Genomic DNA, 16,784 nt, shown 5'->3' with positions numbered 1-16,784 from the left:
GTTCAACCTTGGTTTCATCCGACCATAAAACCTTTTCACGCATGCTTTTGGGAGACTTCAGATGTGTTTTTTGCAAAATTTAGTCAGGCATGGATGTTTTTTTTTTTTTTCATAAGAAAAGGCTTCCGTCTTGCTACTCTACCCCATAGCCTAGACATATGAAGAATACGGGAGATTGTTGTCGCAGTTCTTGGTAATGTCACACTGGCATATTTTCTCCACTTGATAATGACTGTCTTCACTGTCTTCCATGGGCCCTTCTGACTATTTTTTAACAATGAGATTCCTCTGCTTTGGAAGCTCTCTGCGGACCATGGCTTTTGCTGTAGGATGTGACTTAGAAAATGTCAGGAAAGACCTACTAGAACAGCTGAACTTTATTTGGGGTTAATCAGAGGCACGTTAAATAATGGCAGGTGTATACTGACTCCTATTTAACATGAGTTTGAATGTGATTGCTTCATTCTGAACACAGCTACATCCCCAGTTAAGAGGCTGGGTGCACTTATGCAACCCCTTTTTAGTATTACTCCCATTGACATTTTAACAGGGGTATGTAGACTTTTTATATCCACTGTACATATAATATATTTATATAATTTTAAGAGAACTGTCTGTTTCAGCAAATTGCATCCTGCATTTTCGGTTTCGGAACTAAAATTTTCATTCAGTTCACCTCTACTTGCAATTTCTAAGAACTACATATCCCATAGAACCTTGCTGCCTGCCAGTAGTGATGTCATAAGCAGTATGTTTGCTATATTGACCGTCTCCTTAATTACTTCCTGACTGCCCGCAATGTTCTGCAGATGGGCTGACTGGTACGCCACTGCCTGTTCCCCCCACTCCCGACGCATGCTGTGATTGTACATTGTAATCGGCTGTGTACAATCACAGCCCAGAGCCCTGTGTTGACAATCACAGGGCTCTGTACAGAGGGACAGGGAGAAGAAACAAAGATCTTTAGTAAAAGCAGCCTTGGTAGAAGATGTAGCTTCACTGTAGCTTCTTATAAGAAATCCATTGAAAGATCTTTCAAGAAGCTGTTTAGTCATAATCAATCTTATTACTCGTTCCCTATACAGCAGCAAATATTCACGTTTGGTGTAGGTCCTTAAATACTTTCCACTAAGCTCCATTGGAGATGTTTGTCATTCTTAAGGTCCAGACTGAGTTTTAGAACACTTACTGGTCAGTTTTCAGTGATTGTGGTTACCATGGAGCTTCCTTGGTTGTAAATGATTGTCTGACCTCAGATCACACGGTACATCTAGGTAGAAATGGAGTACTGCTTGTAGCTTACCCTGGTGTTGTCTTTTGGTACCAAGAACTATCACTCATTTTTGTAATGCAATATTTTTCTCTTTAACAGATGGGAAAGAATGCATTTTTTGTTGCTGACCTTGGGAAAATTGTCAGAAAGCACATCGAATGGCAAAATACCATGGGACACATCAAACCATTTTATACACTAAAGTGCAACTCCTCTCCAGCTGTGCTAGAGATACTCTCCGCCCTGGGCGTGGGATTTGTATGTGCCAACAAAGTGAGTACATTCTGGCTTTGTCCAACCAAGAGGACTGTGTTTAAGAACTGTAAAGCCGGCCATAAACGGTGACTTATTTTATTTTTGCTTTATTTCCTGCCACTAGCAATAATCTCATGTCAATTCTGGCAGGCTGGTTGTACCCATGTTGATCAACTTAAGTACATTCAGCCTGCCCATACATGGTTTGAATCTTGGCCATTTCCTGCTGAACCTGCCAAGATTTGAACAGTCTGTGGCCAGCTTAAGGGACTACAACCTGGGGGAAAACCTATAAAAAAAACAATGGAAAAAAAACAAAAACCGCAAATTGGTGCAGGGCCATAAAGTTGGGGATGTGTATGTTGTGTTTTTTTTTTTTTTTTAGAAAATAAGGATTTAGTGTCACTTTAGGCTTTGAAAATAGAAGCTGGTTGCCATACACATCTGCCCCAGGTTCTGGCTTCTCCAGCCTTGGTATATTACTTTCATATGGTGCTTCCAGGTTTTCTGAAATTGCATAGAATTAAGTGGTCCGTTAGAGCTATGGGTATGGCAGCCATGGCAAGTGCCATGGAGGGGGCGGCAACACCACCCCCCCACATGAAAAAAAAAACACCCGTCCTAAGGGCCGCCTCTAATCTCTCGACGCCGCAGACGCCCTGCTGGAGCGCGGCGCCGGCATAGCAATTGCTAATATTTCTCCTGCCTGGGGAGGGGAGTGACAGGTGCCCCCATGACGGCCGATGATTGGCCAGACTGGATCCACGTACGGTAGTGTAACAGTGGTGGAGGCAGAGCCTAATGCTCCACCTACCCATCTTATCCCCAGAGCAGGGAATGGAACGTGAGGGCAGGAGAGAAGGAATGTGTATGTCGCCCGATGGGGAACTCTGGCCCTAGCACTAAGGATAGCAGCCAGATACTACTTGATCCTCGTATGTATGTATGTGTATATGTATATGTATATGTATATATATATATATATATATTTTGTATATATATATATATATATATATATATATATATATATATATATATATATATATATATAGTGGATTAAATAAATATGCATAGCCATATCATAAATAAACTGTAATAAAGTGATTTGTGAACAGCTGTTGCACAAATCACTTTATTACATTTTTTTAATGATATCTATGGCTATGCATATTTATAATTCTATATTGAGCACTATATTTGATGCCTGGCACACACACACAATCGCACATGGCGTAAAACATTTAAGTCATCATGTGTGATTACGCCCCCTAAAAACTTTCAGTATCAGCCGCAAGTGGTCCCCAGTGTTCCTCTGTCCCCGTCATGTCCCTGGTTATCTGAAAGATGGGTTTCAAATGTTTTGGCAGGGGCGCAGTTTCAGTGCTTGCCATAGGCGCCATTTTCACTAGATATGCCTCTGGCCACGACTCTGTGTCTGAATAGACACAGGGAGCTGCGGCTCCACTTGGGTGCCCCCATAGCAAGACTCTAGCTGTGGGGGCACTTAACAGGAGGGTGGGGCCAGGAGCACATACAAGGGACCTGAGGATCTGGGCTGTGCAGAACCATTGCAAAGTAGGCAAGTATAACATGTTTTTAACTTGGACTATAGTATCTCTATAATTGATGGTAATTTGTTGATTGCATAAGGTTAAAAACTGATTTCCTTTGCAGAATGAAATGACGACAGTGTATGACTTGGGCATCTCTATGGAGAATGTAATTTATACTAGTCCATGCAAGCAGGTTTCACAGATCAAGCATGCAGCCAAACTGGGAGTTAACATTATGACATGTGATAATGAATCGGAAATGAAGAAAATTGCACGGAATCATCCTAATGCCAAGTAAGTGTACTACTCATGAAATGTCCATCTGATCATTTTGTGACGTGTGGGTTGTGGGGATACAAGTTGTCTAGGGTGTAATTCAGTACACAAACATGGCTTGGTTCAGTAGGTTTGCTGTGTCACTCATTACACATCTGTTTCCTTTTCCGGCATTCATGTAAGGATAGTGTGAAGTCATCTGGAGATTAAACAATGCATGATGTGCTAGAGTATATTCTATTTCTGGTTGCACCCGTTTCCCCTATTCAATCAACAGAATGGCTCTATGTAGTTTGACGAGAATGTCCCCTATGCACTCATTGGAAAAAAAAACACTGACAGCTATGACTGAAATGTGTGCCACTACATTGACTAAAGCCACCATGCCAAAAGCTTTGTATATTGTTTTTACAGTTGACCCCTGGGCACAAAGGCAAAGAAGTGAATAGAAACCTATATGGTTTTGTTTCCAATGTCCAGGTGCTTTTCCACGATCCCTCAGTAAGCATTTGGTAAGGCCCTATAAGAGCTGTACTTGCCTCTCCCATGTAGATTGCCTTTGTTGCTAGCCCACCTTATAAACTTGGCTGCTTGTTTTTCCTTTAAGAGGAAACTAAATGGTGGGGGCCAATTTAAGTTTTCTTACATGACAATTGATTTCCAGAGCACCAAGGGTTAGCTCAGAGCTGCTTGCTTACATCAATCAAGTGGACCAGTAAAAGGGGAATAAGTGGCTGTGTTTTTCATCAGCAAATTTTGCCTTTTAAAGTTTCTTTTATTGTCATTGTAGGAATTGTATTCATTTATGCTTTCATATTATCTTACCCTAAACTTTGACTATACAGTCAAGTCGTCATCACCTGCTTACAGAATGTTGAAGCTTTTCCTGTTATCCAGTCAACCGGCTGGGATGGGTCCCTGTCCAAGTTTAAATTTAGGTTTTCGGATCAGGTTGTGCAGTCAGGCTCCATTCACACCAGGTGCAGTTGGTTATTCCAGCACTGCCCTACCCCATGAGGCAAAATAACTAGTTTACATCACTGCATGGCGGAGGTGTGTGCTGAGAAATGTACTGCGTGGGATAGACTTCTGACGTACCTCGATATGTCGAGGTCCAATTGAAGTGGGGACAGGGTACAAATACTGTAGCTGCTGACTTTGATATAAAAACACCAGTCTGTCCAGGGATCCGGCAATGTCGGCACCCCAAGCTGATTTGTCAATCAGCTTTGGGTGAAGCGCCAGCATTTTTAGTAAAGGAGGAAGCCGGAATTCAAGTCCTCAGGCCGTTTCCTTCTGCAAATGCGCTAGTCGTGCTGCGCTTTCAGAATACTTGGATCAATGTGTCCCAGAAGGCGCGGGAGGGAGAGGAGGGGCTGGAAATGTCGTAGACAGCTGATGACGATCTTACTTGCAAGTGGGAGCGGGTGCCAAATGTAGCACTATGGGGGGGGGGGGGGGGGGTGAACAAACTGAGCTTCCTCTTTTGGCTGGGGACCTACTTTATAGCGGTGTTCCGGCAAAAAATAAAAATATTAAAAGCCAGCATCTACACATACTGCAGCTGCTGGCTTTTAATAATGGGACACTTACCTGTCCTGTAATCCAGTGATGTCGGCGCCGCAGCTGATGTTTCCATCAGCTGTCGGGTGCTGCCGCCGCCATTGCGGGTAAGGGAACCCAGCAGTATAGCCTTTCGACTTAATGCTGGGAACCCTACTGCGCATTTGCGAGGCCCTGCTCCGCTCTCCTATTGGTCCGGGGGAGGAGGAGGGAGCCCCGGGGTGATGTCACAGGCAGCGTTCTGGACTCCCGGAAGTAGGCAAGGACTGGTATCCTGTCCCCCCTCCCCCGAAAAGGTGGCAATTGTGGCACCAGGGGGTGGAGAAATGCGATGACTGGAAGTTCCACTTTAGGGTGGAACTCTGCATTAAGCTGTCTTTAAAAAGTTTTTCCATCCTTGGGAGGGTTTAGAGTCTTTAGTGGGTCAAGCAATGTTTTTTCTCTCAATTTTAGCTTTTTTGCCTTCTATTCCAATAGCGCGAGCATGCTGGAGATTTTTTTTTCAGAATTTTTAGAAGAAAGTGGGACTAACTTTATTGGTGACATTTTATTTACAGCAACCACCTGTGGTTAAATTCTAGAACTAATTATGGCTCGCTGTAATTCCGCTATGTCCCACTCGCAGCTCCCAGTTTTGGGACCTAATTGCTAGTTTTCTTTCTATACAGGAATGTTTCTCACTAAGTTCTTGACTCTTCCAAGGATGGCACTCAAGCTGTGGCAACATACTTCTACAAAACAACCTGTGCTGATGTAAACCAACCTGTGCCCCAATCATCTTCCCCTTCTCTTAGGCTATTGCTTCATATTGCAACAGAAGGCAGCATGGATGAGGGAGAAATGAACATGGTGTTTGGCAGCACACTGAAGAACTGCAGACACCTCCTGGAATGTGCTAAGGAGTGCGGTGTGCAAGTCATTGGTGTGAAGTAAGTAGAGCATCTCATGTGACTATTTAAATCTTTCCCATTATGCTGTCAACTGTGGAGTATGTTTTAAACAAACTTTAAATCTTAACTTGTTGCTGGTTCATTTGTACTTTAAATGAAATCTTCTGCTTCATGTTGAGCACCTTGTGTTGCCCTTTCAATGTCCACTGAAACATGCAATGTTCCCTTAGTGCGTCAGGCCCCTCCCCATAAAAAGGAAAATATACTCTGCTTGCTCCCAACTTTAGGAATGCTGGCGGTGATGTCACACTTCTTCCAGCAAGATCCCTCGGAATTTTGAATATTTCCAATCTTAGAAGACACTTCAGCATGATGCAGGAATTAACTTCTCGCAGGATTTGAGATATTCTGAATTTGCCTAGGCACTGCATGAGGAAGTGGAATATTACATTTTTTCCACCCAACATATTTTATATCTTTACCTCCTAGGTGGTATGTAAATTGCTCTGCTTTCCAAGCTTGGTTAGCTGGGCAATTAGTGACTGACATTGTGTCTAGTTACTAGACATGGCACTACAACTTATGTAAAGGTGCTTAAAGTGATATTGAAGGCATTTAAAAAAAAGTTGTACCTACTCTGTGCAGTGGTTTTGCATAGAGCAGCCCAGATCCTCCTCTTAGGTGTGTGTCCCCCCGTCCCCCCCCCCCACCACCACCAGTGGTACTGACCCCTCCTTCCTCCTGAATGCCCCCAACAGCAAGGAGCTTGCTGAGGGGGCACCCAAGCAGGCTCACTCCTGAGCCGCTGCTTTGCATGTCTATTCACACACAGAGCTGCTGCTCTTCCCCTCCTCCTATCTCAATGGCTGTGATTGACCGCAGCGGGAGCCAATGGTTTCTGCGGCTGTCTCTGCCAATGAGAAGGGAGAGTCCACAGTGAGCCTCGGCTCTCATGCACTTCGCTGGATCACGATGGGGCTTATGTAAGTATTAGAGGGACTGCTGAACACTGAAGGTTTTTTAACTTCATGCATAGAATGCATGAAGGTAAAAAAGACTGAACATTTGCAGCCACTTTAACCGGAGACTAAATACACAGCAAAGAAATAAAAAATATTAGTTGGAGACTTGAATTTAAAGAATCGATAATCAAAGGTAATTTTGTACGTAGTGATAACATTTAATTGAAAGGTGCCCATGAAGTCCCATGCATTGTGGTTAATGTCATACTGATATTGGCTTGCTGCAATTTTATTGCATAATGTAAATTAATACTTTCTCTAAATAGAAATATTATCACCCACAGGTTCCATATTTCAAGCTCCACCAGAGACCCCCAAGCATACACTCATGCTTTATCTGATGCTCGCTGTGTCTTTGATATGGCAGTAAGTGATTTTCTTGGGATTCAGGGAAAGTTTAAAAGCCATAAATGGTTGGATTTCTCTTTCAGCCCCATCAATATATTATCCATCCCCACGAAGCATGCGTGGAGAAATTGCCATACTCTTAGACAGCCACAACTACCTGAATACCCAAATAGTGGCTGCATCTGAAAGGATGCAGTCCTTTGGCTGTTCATTTTAGTCGGGTGCTGCTGACGGGGCTCAAATTTTGGCAGAGTTGGCAGGAAATCACCCCATTTTTGTGCCATATATGACTACCCCAGAGCCTGGCAGTCTGGATTTGCATATCCAGTGCAAGATCCCGCTTCAGGTTTTTTCAGGGGAGCTGTACATTGGAGGCCAGCACTATTAAAACTAGTGATAAGCCCTTCCATATACCTGGTGAATGTGACTGGCCTCTGGTTTTATAGATGAAACAAATCCTCCTACATCAATTGTGCCTGTTTATCTGCAGCCATCTTTGCCTTGCATCCATTCAAAGTGCAGAATTTACACAGGAACCCTCAGCTCTGAAAAGCAGGGGGCGAAGAGCTGAATTTGCATCAGTGAGGAGTGGCTCTGAGAGCTGATTGGCGGGAAGGGACACCCCCCTTCACACAGGGACAGAGTTTAGGCCGTCAATCAGCTGGAGCTCCCTCCACTGTCACCATTTTTCTCTTGGTGTCAGAAAAACTTGTCAGAAGTAACTATTGCATATAGCAGAGGAACAAGGCAGCGAGCAGAAATGACACTTTGTGCTCTAGATTGAGACAAGCAAACAATATAGAGGTATTTGCTTTGCTCATATGTCTGAGGTTTACAGCCACTTTAAGCAAGAATCAGCCTTGTGCTGATGTGGTTGTCATTGGCCGTGGACTTGACTGCTTTAACAGCATTTGAAGCATTTTGGGGTAGATGCATGCATCACCCTAAATATATACAGTTAACCTGGAATTCTGCCCACTCCTGGGCAGTGTTGGGTCATTAAGAGATCTGCATTCAGGAACCACTGTACTGTTTTTGTAGGTTACTGGGAATTGACAGGTTCTCTTTTACACCAACCACGTCTGTGTAGTAGAGTACATCTTATGCCAACATGGGATCCTGTTTTCTACACTGCGTCTTGGGCATTTGATAATGTGGAAGTTATAGAGCCTAAAAGTGTAAACTTTATAAATGGAAGTGAAAATTAAAGGCTAACATTTGTTTTATAGGCTGAATTTGGCTTTAAAATGAATTTACTGAACATTGGAGGCTTTTCAGGGAATGAGTTTCAGTTGGAAGAGGTGAGTTGTGTAGAAGTTGAGCTTTCGTATGTTGAGGTTTGGGTGTATTCTAGCATTAGCTAAGTGTCTGGAAACATCTTGTCTTGCAGCTTTATCATGCTGTCAGTCCTCTGCTGAGTGCATACTTTCCTGAGGAATCTGGGATCGGAGTTATTGCAGAGCCTGGAAACTATTATGTGTCCTCTGCATTTACCCTGGCTGTAAACATCATTGCAAAGAAAGTAGAGCATGAGCAGCATCTTTCTGGAGGTAAGTGATCTCACCTGTGGCCATCTGCTACATTAACCAAGACCGTTTCACTGCAATGAAAGTGCTTATGTATTGCACAAAAGTAGTTGGGTGGAACTTCAGTATTTTAATCTTTTGGATTCCCTTTCCCCCAGTAGTACATCTGTGTTCCTTTAAGCCCAGCTTGTTGGACATACCCCCTGGGTGTGTGCCGCCTGGGCTCACAGTACTCCTGTACTGGGTGGCACACAAATGTGAGCGCCACTCAGACCAGCAGCAGTGCTTTAGAGGAAGGGCCCAAAATGTCACTGCATGGCTAGAACAGGAGTAGGCAACCATAGAGATGGAGATTTACCTGAACATATAAGAAGTGCAGCAGCTGATTGAGTATAAAGTCACTCACCCATTGACATTCACATGGACACAGACAAAACTGCTTCTTTCAGAATAAAGAAAGGTAGCCACCTACAACAGTTTGTTTAAAATCCTAGCAACGTATACAAAGCTTCCTCTGAGTCTGAGGTTGTGACATTAGCCCGCCTCTGACTCGGCCAATCAGAAGAAGCATTCTATGAATGGCTGAGTGCCTGTATTGTGTTCTGGGTACAAGACAGGTAGGCCTCGGCTCAAACCCGGGACAGTGTGGTATGCTGTGTACCTCGGCTATGTACAGTTTATACTGCACATTCAGTGGCCTCACACAGGGCCGGTCTTACCATTGGCCTTGACTGGGCTCAAGCCCAGGGGCCCCACCCAATAGGGGGCCCCCTTAAAAAAAAAAAATTTTTTTTTTTTTTTTTTTTTTTTTTTTTTTTTTTAGGGGTCCGGAGGTCCCCAGGGCCCCGGACGGCAACCCCCCTTTTTTTTTATTTATTTTTTGTAAAAAAATGTTTTTATATATATATATATATATATATATATATATATATATATATATATATATATATATATTATTAAAGGGCCCAGGGGTCTCCAGGGCCCCCGGATGGCAACCCACCTTTTTTATAAAAAAATTACATTTTTTTTTATATATATATATATTTTTTTTATTAAAGGGCTCAGAGGGGGGGTTGCCACATGGGGATGTGGCAACCCCCCCCCCTTTTTTATTTTTTTTATAAATGTTTATTTTTTTATTTTTGTTTATTTTTTTATTAAAAGGCCCAGAGGTTCCCAGGGGCCCAGAGGTCCCCAGGGCCCCCGGGTTTGGCAACCTCCCTTTTTATGTATTTTTTATAAATGTTTTTTTTTTATTATTAAAGGGCCCAGAGGTTTATTTTTTCTTTTTATTAAAAGGCCCAGAGGTCCCCAGGGCCCCGGATGGCTACATATATTTATATATATTTGTTTTCTTCTTTATTTCTTCTTTTTTTTGTAAAGGCCCCCCCGCTTCTCAATTTGCGGCAGCCCCCACGCTTCTCAATTTCAGGCGGCAGCACCCCCACCCCCCCTAGGTTCTCTGCTTCAGGGGGCCCATGCCTTAAGCTGTGCAAGGGGCCCCAAAATTCCTGATGGCGGCCCTGCGCATACCTCCCAACACGCACGGATTCTGTGGGACTTTCCCGCACAGACAGCTTCTTCCCGCAGTCCCGCAAAAGGGTTAATTTTCCCCGACTGCAAGAGGAGGCAGCACGGAAGCAGGAGGAACCGGAGTGGTGTGTGGAGGACTGTGGCTGCTGAAGGGAAGAAAGCCGACAGCCGGGCTAATGACAGTCTGTGGCCCCGGCTGTTGGCACAGGTGAGAGGCACTCCCCCCCTCAACAACTGCAAAATCCCCCCCCCCCGCTCAACAACTTTAATGCGCTCCCCCCCGCTCAACAACTTCAATTCGCCCCCCCCCCCCCGCTCAACAACTTCGATCCCCCCCAATTCTCGGCTCCAGGGGGCCCCTTCAACACTCAAGCCCAGGGGCCCCCACCACCCTAAGTCCTGCCCTGGCCTCACATGTTAGTGAGGGACATTGTTTGTTTGGGCCAGCTTGAACTATGTAAAGTCTAACAAAAGCTGAAGTTCAGCTTTAATTGTAAATAGTTGAGATTGTTAGCCATGTTGCAAAATCCCTGTCTTTTGACAAGCTTCTCAGCAGAATGCCCCTAGTATCAAGTGGCTGTAATGAACACGCAGGTAAAAGCATCTGTGCATGGATTTCCCAGCAGCGCCTATGAAGATACAAAACCGTTTCTCTAACTTCACACAGCATTTCATATGAAAGTTAGAAACCTGTTCCCTAAAGCATAACTCCAGGATTACCCACTCCTGAAAATAATTCTACTCTGTGCAGGATCACGGTCTTATACTTCCTAGATGGCTGCTGCATGCCACATGAATAACTCCTGGAGTGAACACTGGATAATCCTCTTTAACTTGGCGTGTGTGTGTGCTGTAGTCCACAGGTGGTAATGGTTTCCCGTTTCCGGTCTATCCACTTGCAGTGAAATGGCAATCCATTAAGCCTTGGGGGCTGCCATGCCCATACAAAGTTGAGGACATCTCCAGTGGTGTTCCCAGGATTCTCCTTAAGTGCTAGAAACACACTACTATAGCAGGTATTTTCTCAGCTGGGGTTGCCCATTGCTCTGGTTTCAAGATATGGAGGTCTGGGAAGGAAAATAGCACTCTTGTTCAGCAAGCTTTCCTTCTGCAGCAATAGGTGTGCTTGTGTTTTACCAATTCTGTTATTACGGACATCTAGGGGTTGGTGAGGTTTGGTGGGAAGGGTGATGAGATGCAAGTCGTTAAAAAGCCTGCTTCAATACATTTAAGGCTAGGTTCACACTAGTGCAATAACGGGCATCTTGTGTGATTCGCACTGCAGATCACATGTGATGCCTGTGCGATCCGAATTTCAGCCATGCAAACTGCCTGAAATCACATTCGCACCAAAATGTTGCAGTACCTTTTTTCTGGTCTCCACTGGAATCGGATTGCATATGTGATCCGATTTTGCACTATTTGACAGTACGCACTGCAATATGCGAACTGATCTGCCGGTGTCATTAACCTGCAGGGGTTCGCATAGGCAGTGTGAACTGCTGGCGGGTGACATGCAATGCGGGAACCCGCACTGGATTTGCGCAGGTTCTCTCGCATCATGTGTGAACTGAGCCTAAAATGCTTAATTCTCTGAAGACTATTAAGAAATTAAATTTTTTTTATTTTCTTTCAGGAAAGTACACCTGTACCAAGCCAGCTTTTATTTATTGCTTGAATGATGGAGTTTATGGTTCTTTTTCACGTAAATTATCAGAGAGCCTCAATACTGCCCCGGTGGTGCACAAGGTAAGCAGCAGTGTCGGGCCTGACTCACTAAGGCTTTGGTTTGTAAATAAGAATCTGAAAATATCTTGCAGCAAGCCTTTACAAGGTTTCAAGCCTATACATCACATTTTTGCTCCAGTATGGAATTTGTAAATAAGGTATTGGGTGCAAGTGTAAATCTGAGCGCCAAGCAGCCTGCAAAACCCAGATGAAAATGCACACATACAGTATACCTGTTGACGAGAACAATTACTTTTTTACTGCAGATTAAAGCACACCTGCTAGAAGTATGGGGCTACCAAGCTTGCTTTCTGAAAATGCTGGTTGCCTGGTTGTTTCTGGCTTCGGTACTTCCAAGTCAGACATGAAACAAAAGAATGTAGCTTGAAAAGTCCGATTTCCTCATCTCCTCCAGGTCAATGATTCAAAAAGCATTGAAGCCACAAAATCATCATGTTAAAGTAAGCAACTAGCTTTTTCAGGAGGAGTCATCCAAAATGGCAGCCTTCCTTTTCTAAGCTATATGTATTTTAAGTGAAGCAATGTAATATCCCAGCCCCTATCTTGTGATTGGGCAGTCAGAGCAGAATCCATTCACCTCTGCACACAGACAAATAAAAGGTTTGCCTCTTCTTAGTGCTTTTCATTGGGGAAATGGTACAGCCTGCAATTTTGGCGCCACAACACCCCCAAAGAACAAGATTACATCTGCAAGGCTATCCTGGGGGAAATGGATGGAAGCTTTCAAAGAGAGCGGCCACCAGCACACAGGACACTCGTCCAAGTACCATCCTTGGTGCTGATTTAAAAAAAATCAGTTTTAAAACTGTTCTTGATTCTTAAATGCTTGCATTGTAATGCCTGTGAAGCCTCCTGGTCTGTCCTCCCTCGGTTTTTAGTAGCATCATCCTGTTGTGTAAAAGTGACTTTAATTACTTTTTTGTTTTCCAGAAATACAATGAAGATGAGCCGCTTTTTGCTAGCACCCTCCTGGGTCCATCTTATGACGAGTTGGATATAATTGTGGACCACTGTCTTCTGCCAGAACTGAATGTCGGAGACTGGCTCGTGTTTGATAACATGGGCTCCGGTACTGTGAGCGAACAGTCTGCATTTACAGATTTTGAACGGCCGTCCCTGTATAACTTCATGTCATTCAGTGACTGGTAATAAACCTTTTTATTCTCTCCAACTATTTTCCCTTTTTCTTTTCTATTCAACGTTTTCCTTTTATTAACCATTGGTATTTTAAAGTAGTTAAATTTTAAACGCAAAATGTAAAAATATCTTCATTTGTAAATAACTTTGTAATGCTTTGTACCAGAATCAGTTTTGGTATCACTTTGAACAGGACTAAGAATAAAATATATACAGCGATACCTTGGTTCACGAACAGAAGAGTTCACAAACATTTGCTTCAGTTTGCGAACGCTGCTTCGGTATTGGGAAGTGCGATGCAAGATGAGTCTTGGGTGAACCAGTCCACTCGGATAAAGGTTTCTGCCCCCCCGACTACCATGAGGGAATCATGGAAAAGCAGTGCATATGAATTCTACAACATCGTGTGCTCAGATGATGTTTTCCTGGATGCACAGTGCTGTTTTCTGCCCCTCCGTGATTAGTCCATTTAAATTGGGGTTTAGGATGGTTTCAAACAAAGATTAAAGAGGAGCTATAGAAAATTTGCCTTGGTTTACAACCAATTCGGTTCGTGACCAGAGTCGGTTCACGAATTAAGTTTTTGAAAATGAATAAGTGTTTGTTTTTTAATTATTTTTTTAGACAGTATCACAAAATATCCTAAAAATGCCTTTGTGTTGGTAAAGGCTATTTAAAGTTCTAAAAAGCTTCCTCCCCCACCTAACCTTATAAAAACGTGCGAAAAAAAGATCTGTGTACAAATCTACAGTCCGGTCACGTGATCCACTAGCTGCTGACGTCATTCATATGCTCTCACGACTCATCCATTGTCAATGCCCCATCTTCTCCCCTGCAGCAGCTGCTGACACAGGGAAAATGGAGCTGCTGCATCACGTGACCAGACTGGATTTAAAAAATAAGCACACAGATCAGTGGTGGTTCCAAGTAGGCGTTTACTTCAGACCAAATTCTAATTTTACCATGCGTTTGCAAGCCCCATGACACAGATCATTTCAGAAAGATTAATTTGACCTTTGAATAGGTTTTGCATTTCCATAGACTTGGAAATCAAAACCAGTTTGAGGGTAACAATCTTGTCACCCTGCCTTTGCAGCTTTTCTTTTGACCATCTTGGTCTGATTATAGCTGCACATCCATATTCGCAAATCTCAGTAACAATCAGAATTGGTTGTAATAGTTTTTTCCCCCCTTCTTTGTCTCCCCCAGGTATGAGATTCAAGATGCTGGGCTCACTTCAGACACGTTGATGAGAAGCCTCTGTGTGCCTTGTTTTCAGTTTGGTGATGACAGTTTCTCCACAGCAGCTTAGTCATAAGACTGCGCTCAAATAAAATCTCTACAGGTACAAGTCTTCAGCTTGCCTGGTCAACATTCCAGACTGGAAGAACCGGTGTTCACCTCATTTCAAAACTTGAAGTTCAGCTTGTAGAAAAAAGAAAACGGGACCAGGCAAAAGCAGCTAGAAGTAAAATCACTGGGGCGAGAATTAGATATGTCTGCATTTTCTGTGTGCCAGCTTTCTCCATCCCCTGCAGTTTAAGTCCAATATGCAACAAAATGGATGACTTAGTTGAGATGGAAGCCATTACCTGGGTTCCTTGTAAGAGTTTACATAAGTACACAGTTTTTATACTAAGGATTCCTGTTAGTCTTGTAAATTTATTGTCTCCTCCAGTATAACATGTCTTTGAAAGAGCAGTGTGTAACTTAGATATGTCTAGTGTGTGTAGATTGTGTAAATTTGTGCTTCGACCAGTAGTTTAATAAATGTTAAATTGCATCATATTTTTATTTTTCTTTATTTGTCCTCCAGACTGATCGTAACATGATTGCAATAAACTTTTGTGTAGAACCTATGGCTTTATTTCTACATCCATTTCAGATGGGGGGCTGTTGAAGCTGGATGGAGTGTGTGTGCTTTTTAGTGGAGGGGTTGAAGAAATTATTTGCAGGACAATGTCAGACTGAACTAGATATTGTCTGGGTTTAGTATTGGAGAGGAAGAAATATTCCTCAGTAAAGACTCTTCCTATAGATTTTCCTAATCCATGCAGGAGTACACAAATGAGTGATGTACAGAGTATTAATCATGTAATTTGTGTCAAAGTAATTTGGTGATCTGTTTACAATAGACATCTATAAAGATTGCATGACGATCTACACTCGCAGCCAAAAGATCGACCTGTGATTTTTTTTTTAAGATGGCTTCTGTTCCTTTTACACAGCCCAGCTGTTAGTCAATTCTATCAAAGCCAAACTACAAGTAGCAAGAGAACTCAAATTTAACTCACAGCTTTACCTTTGCCCATTAAGTTGGTTTTGTTAACCACCCTACCATTGGGCTGGCCAAAGACCAGGCCACTTTTTGCATTTCGTCATTGTGCCGCTTTAACTGTCAATTGCGCGGCCGTGCGATGTGGCTCCCAAACAAAATTTACATCCTATTTTTTTTTTAACCACAAATAGAGCTTTCTTTTTGTGGTATTTGATCACATCTGCAGTTTTATTTTTTGCACTATAAACAAAAATAGTGAAAATTTTGAAAAAATTCAATATTTTTTACTTTTTGCAATAATATCCCCCAAAAAAATATAAAAACACAAATTTTTCCCCAGTTTAGGCCGAAATCTATTCTACATATTTCTGGTAAAAAAAAAATTATCGGTTTGAGCAAAAGTTATAGCATTTACAAAATAGGGGATAGTTTTATGACATTATTTTTTTTTTTTTTTACTAGTAAAGGTGGCGATCAGCGATTTTTATCGTGGCTGCAACGTTATGGCGGACACATCAAACACTTTTGGGACCATTGTCATTTTTGCAGCGATCTGTGCTATAAAAATGCACGGATTACTGTAAAAACTACACGTCAGTGAAGGGGTTAACCTGTAGGGGGTGCTGAAATGGTTAGGCGTGTCCTACGGAGTGATTTTAACTGTTGGGGGCGTGGCTACGAGTGACACGTCACTGATTGCTACTCCCGATGAGAGGGAGCATTCGATCAGTGACATGTCACTAGGATGAACTGGGAAATGTGTTTACACTGACATCTCCCCGTTCTTCAGAGCATGTGACAGGGTTGTGAGTGCGACCACACGGCTGCAAATTAAAGGGAATATGCCTGTACGCCCATTTGCCTTTCCGTGCCATTCTGTTGACATAAATTTGCGTGCGGCGGTCCTTAAGCAGTTAATGTGCAGATTTTCCAGCTATGTTGTGCTTCAAACCTGCCAAGCCTAAGCTTAGCCATTTCTGCTTTGCTCAACCAGCCACTGCTGCTGTCCCCATGGAACATGGCTACTGATCTTGTTTCCTCATAGTTCAAAAAGTGTGGGTTCAATCGGAACCGCATTTGATTGTGACCTGCCCACAGGCATTGATTGTCCATGTCTATTTCTGACACCCAAAAGCATCACCTTCTACACAAGGGTGTAGGGGTGTTATATTCTGCATTTTTATTTTTGTTATCGACAATTTTTCTTGCATTTTTTTATTTTTTTTAATGCAAAAAGAATAACAAACACTGGAAATTTTGCAAGAATACAATAGCAATCAGAGTACATGCATGAATACGTGTGGGTACTGATTGAAGCCTACAAATCTGCAGCCAAGGTCAGCTACCATATAGTGTACACTACAGGAAGATCAAGAAAACT

General features: G+C 42.9%; 1 protein-coding gene across 2 annotated transcripts in view; it reads left to right on the top strand.

Moving 5' to 3' along the window:
* Nucleotides 1–14,980, top strand: part of AZIN1 (antizyme inhibitor 1) — a 40,775-nt gene extending 25,795 nt beyond the window's left edge. For both annotated transcript variants that reach the window (XM_040354815.1, XM_040354816.1), the window contains exons 4-12: nucleotides 1,373–1,546; nucleotides 3,203–3,375; nucleotides 5,715–5,849; nucleotides 7,117–7,198; nucleotides 8,410–8,481; nucleotides 8,571–8,730; nucleotides 11,876–11,988; nucleotides 12,919–13,133; nucleotides 14,335–14,980. In XM_040354815.1, the coding sequence (XP_040210749.1) occupies nucleotides 1,373–1,546; nucleotides 3,203–3,375; nucleotides 5,715–5,849; nucleotides 7,117–7,198; nucleotides 8,410–8,481; nucleotides 8,571–8,730; nucleotides 11,876–11,988; nucleotides 12,919–13,133; nucleotides 14,335–14,437 (1,227 nt within the window). In that variant the 3' untranslated portion in view covers nucleotides 14,438–14,980. The remainder of the gene's footprint in view (nucleotides 1–1,372; nucleotides 1,547–3,202; nucleotides 3,376–5,714; nucleotides 5,850–7,116; nucleotides 7,199–8,409; nucleotides 8,482–8,570; nucleotides 8,731–11,875; nucleotides 11,989–12,918; nucleotides 13,134–14,334) is intronic.
* The last annotated feature ends 1,804 nt before the right edge of the window (nucleotides 14,981–16,784 follow it).

The sequence above is a fragment of the Rana temporaria genome, chromosome 5, assembly GCF_905171775.1.
Source record: "Rana temporaria chromosome 5, aRanTem1.1, whole genome shotgun sequence".
Classification (NCBI taxonomy): domain Eukaryota; kingdom Metazoa; phylum Chordata; class Amphibia; order Anura; family Ranidae; genus Rana; species Rana temporaria.
This window is presented reverse-complemented; position numbering and strand designations above follow the sequence as displayed.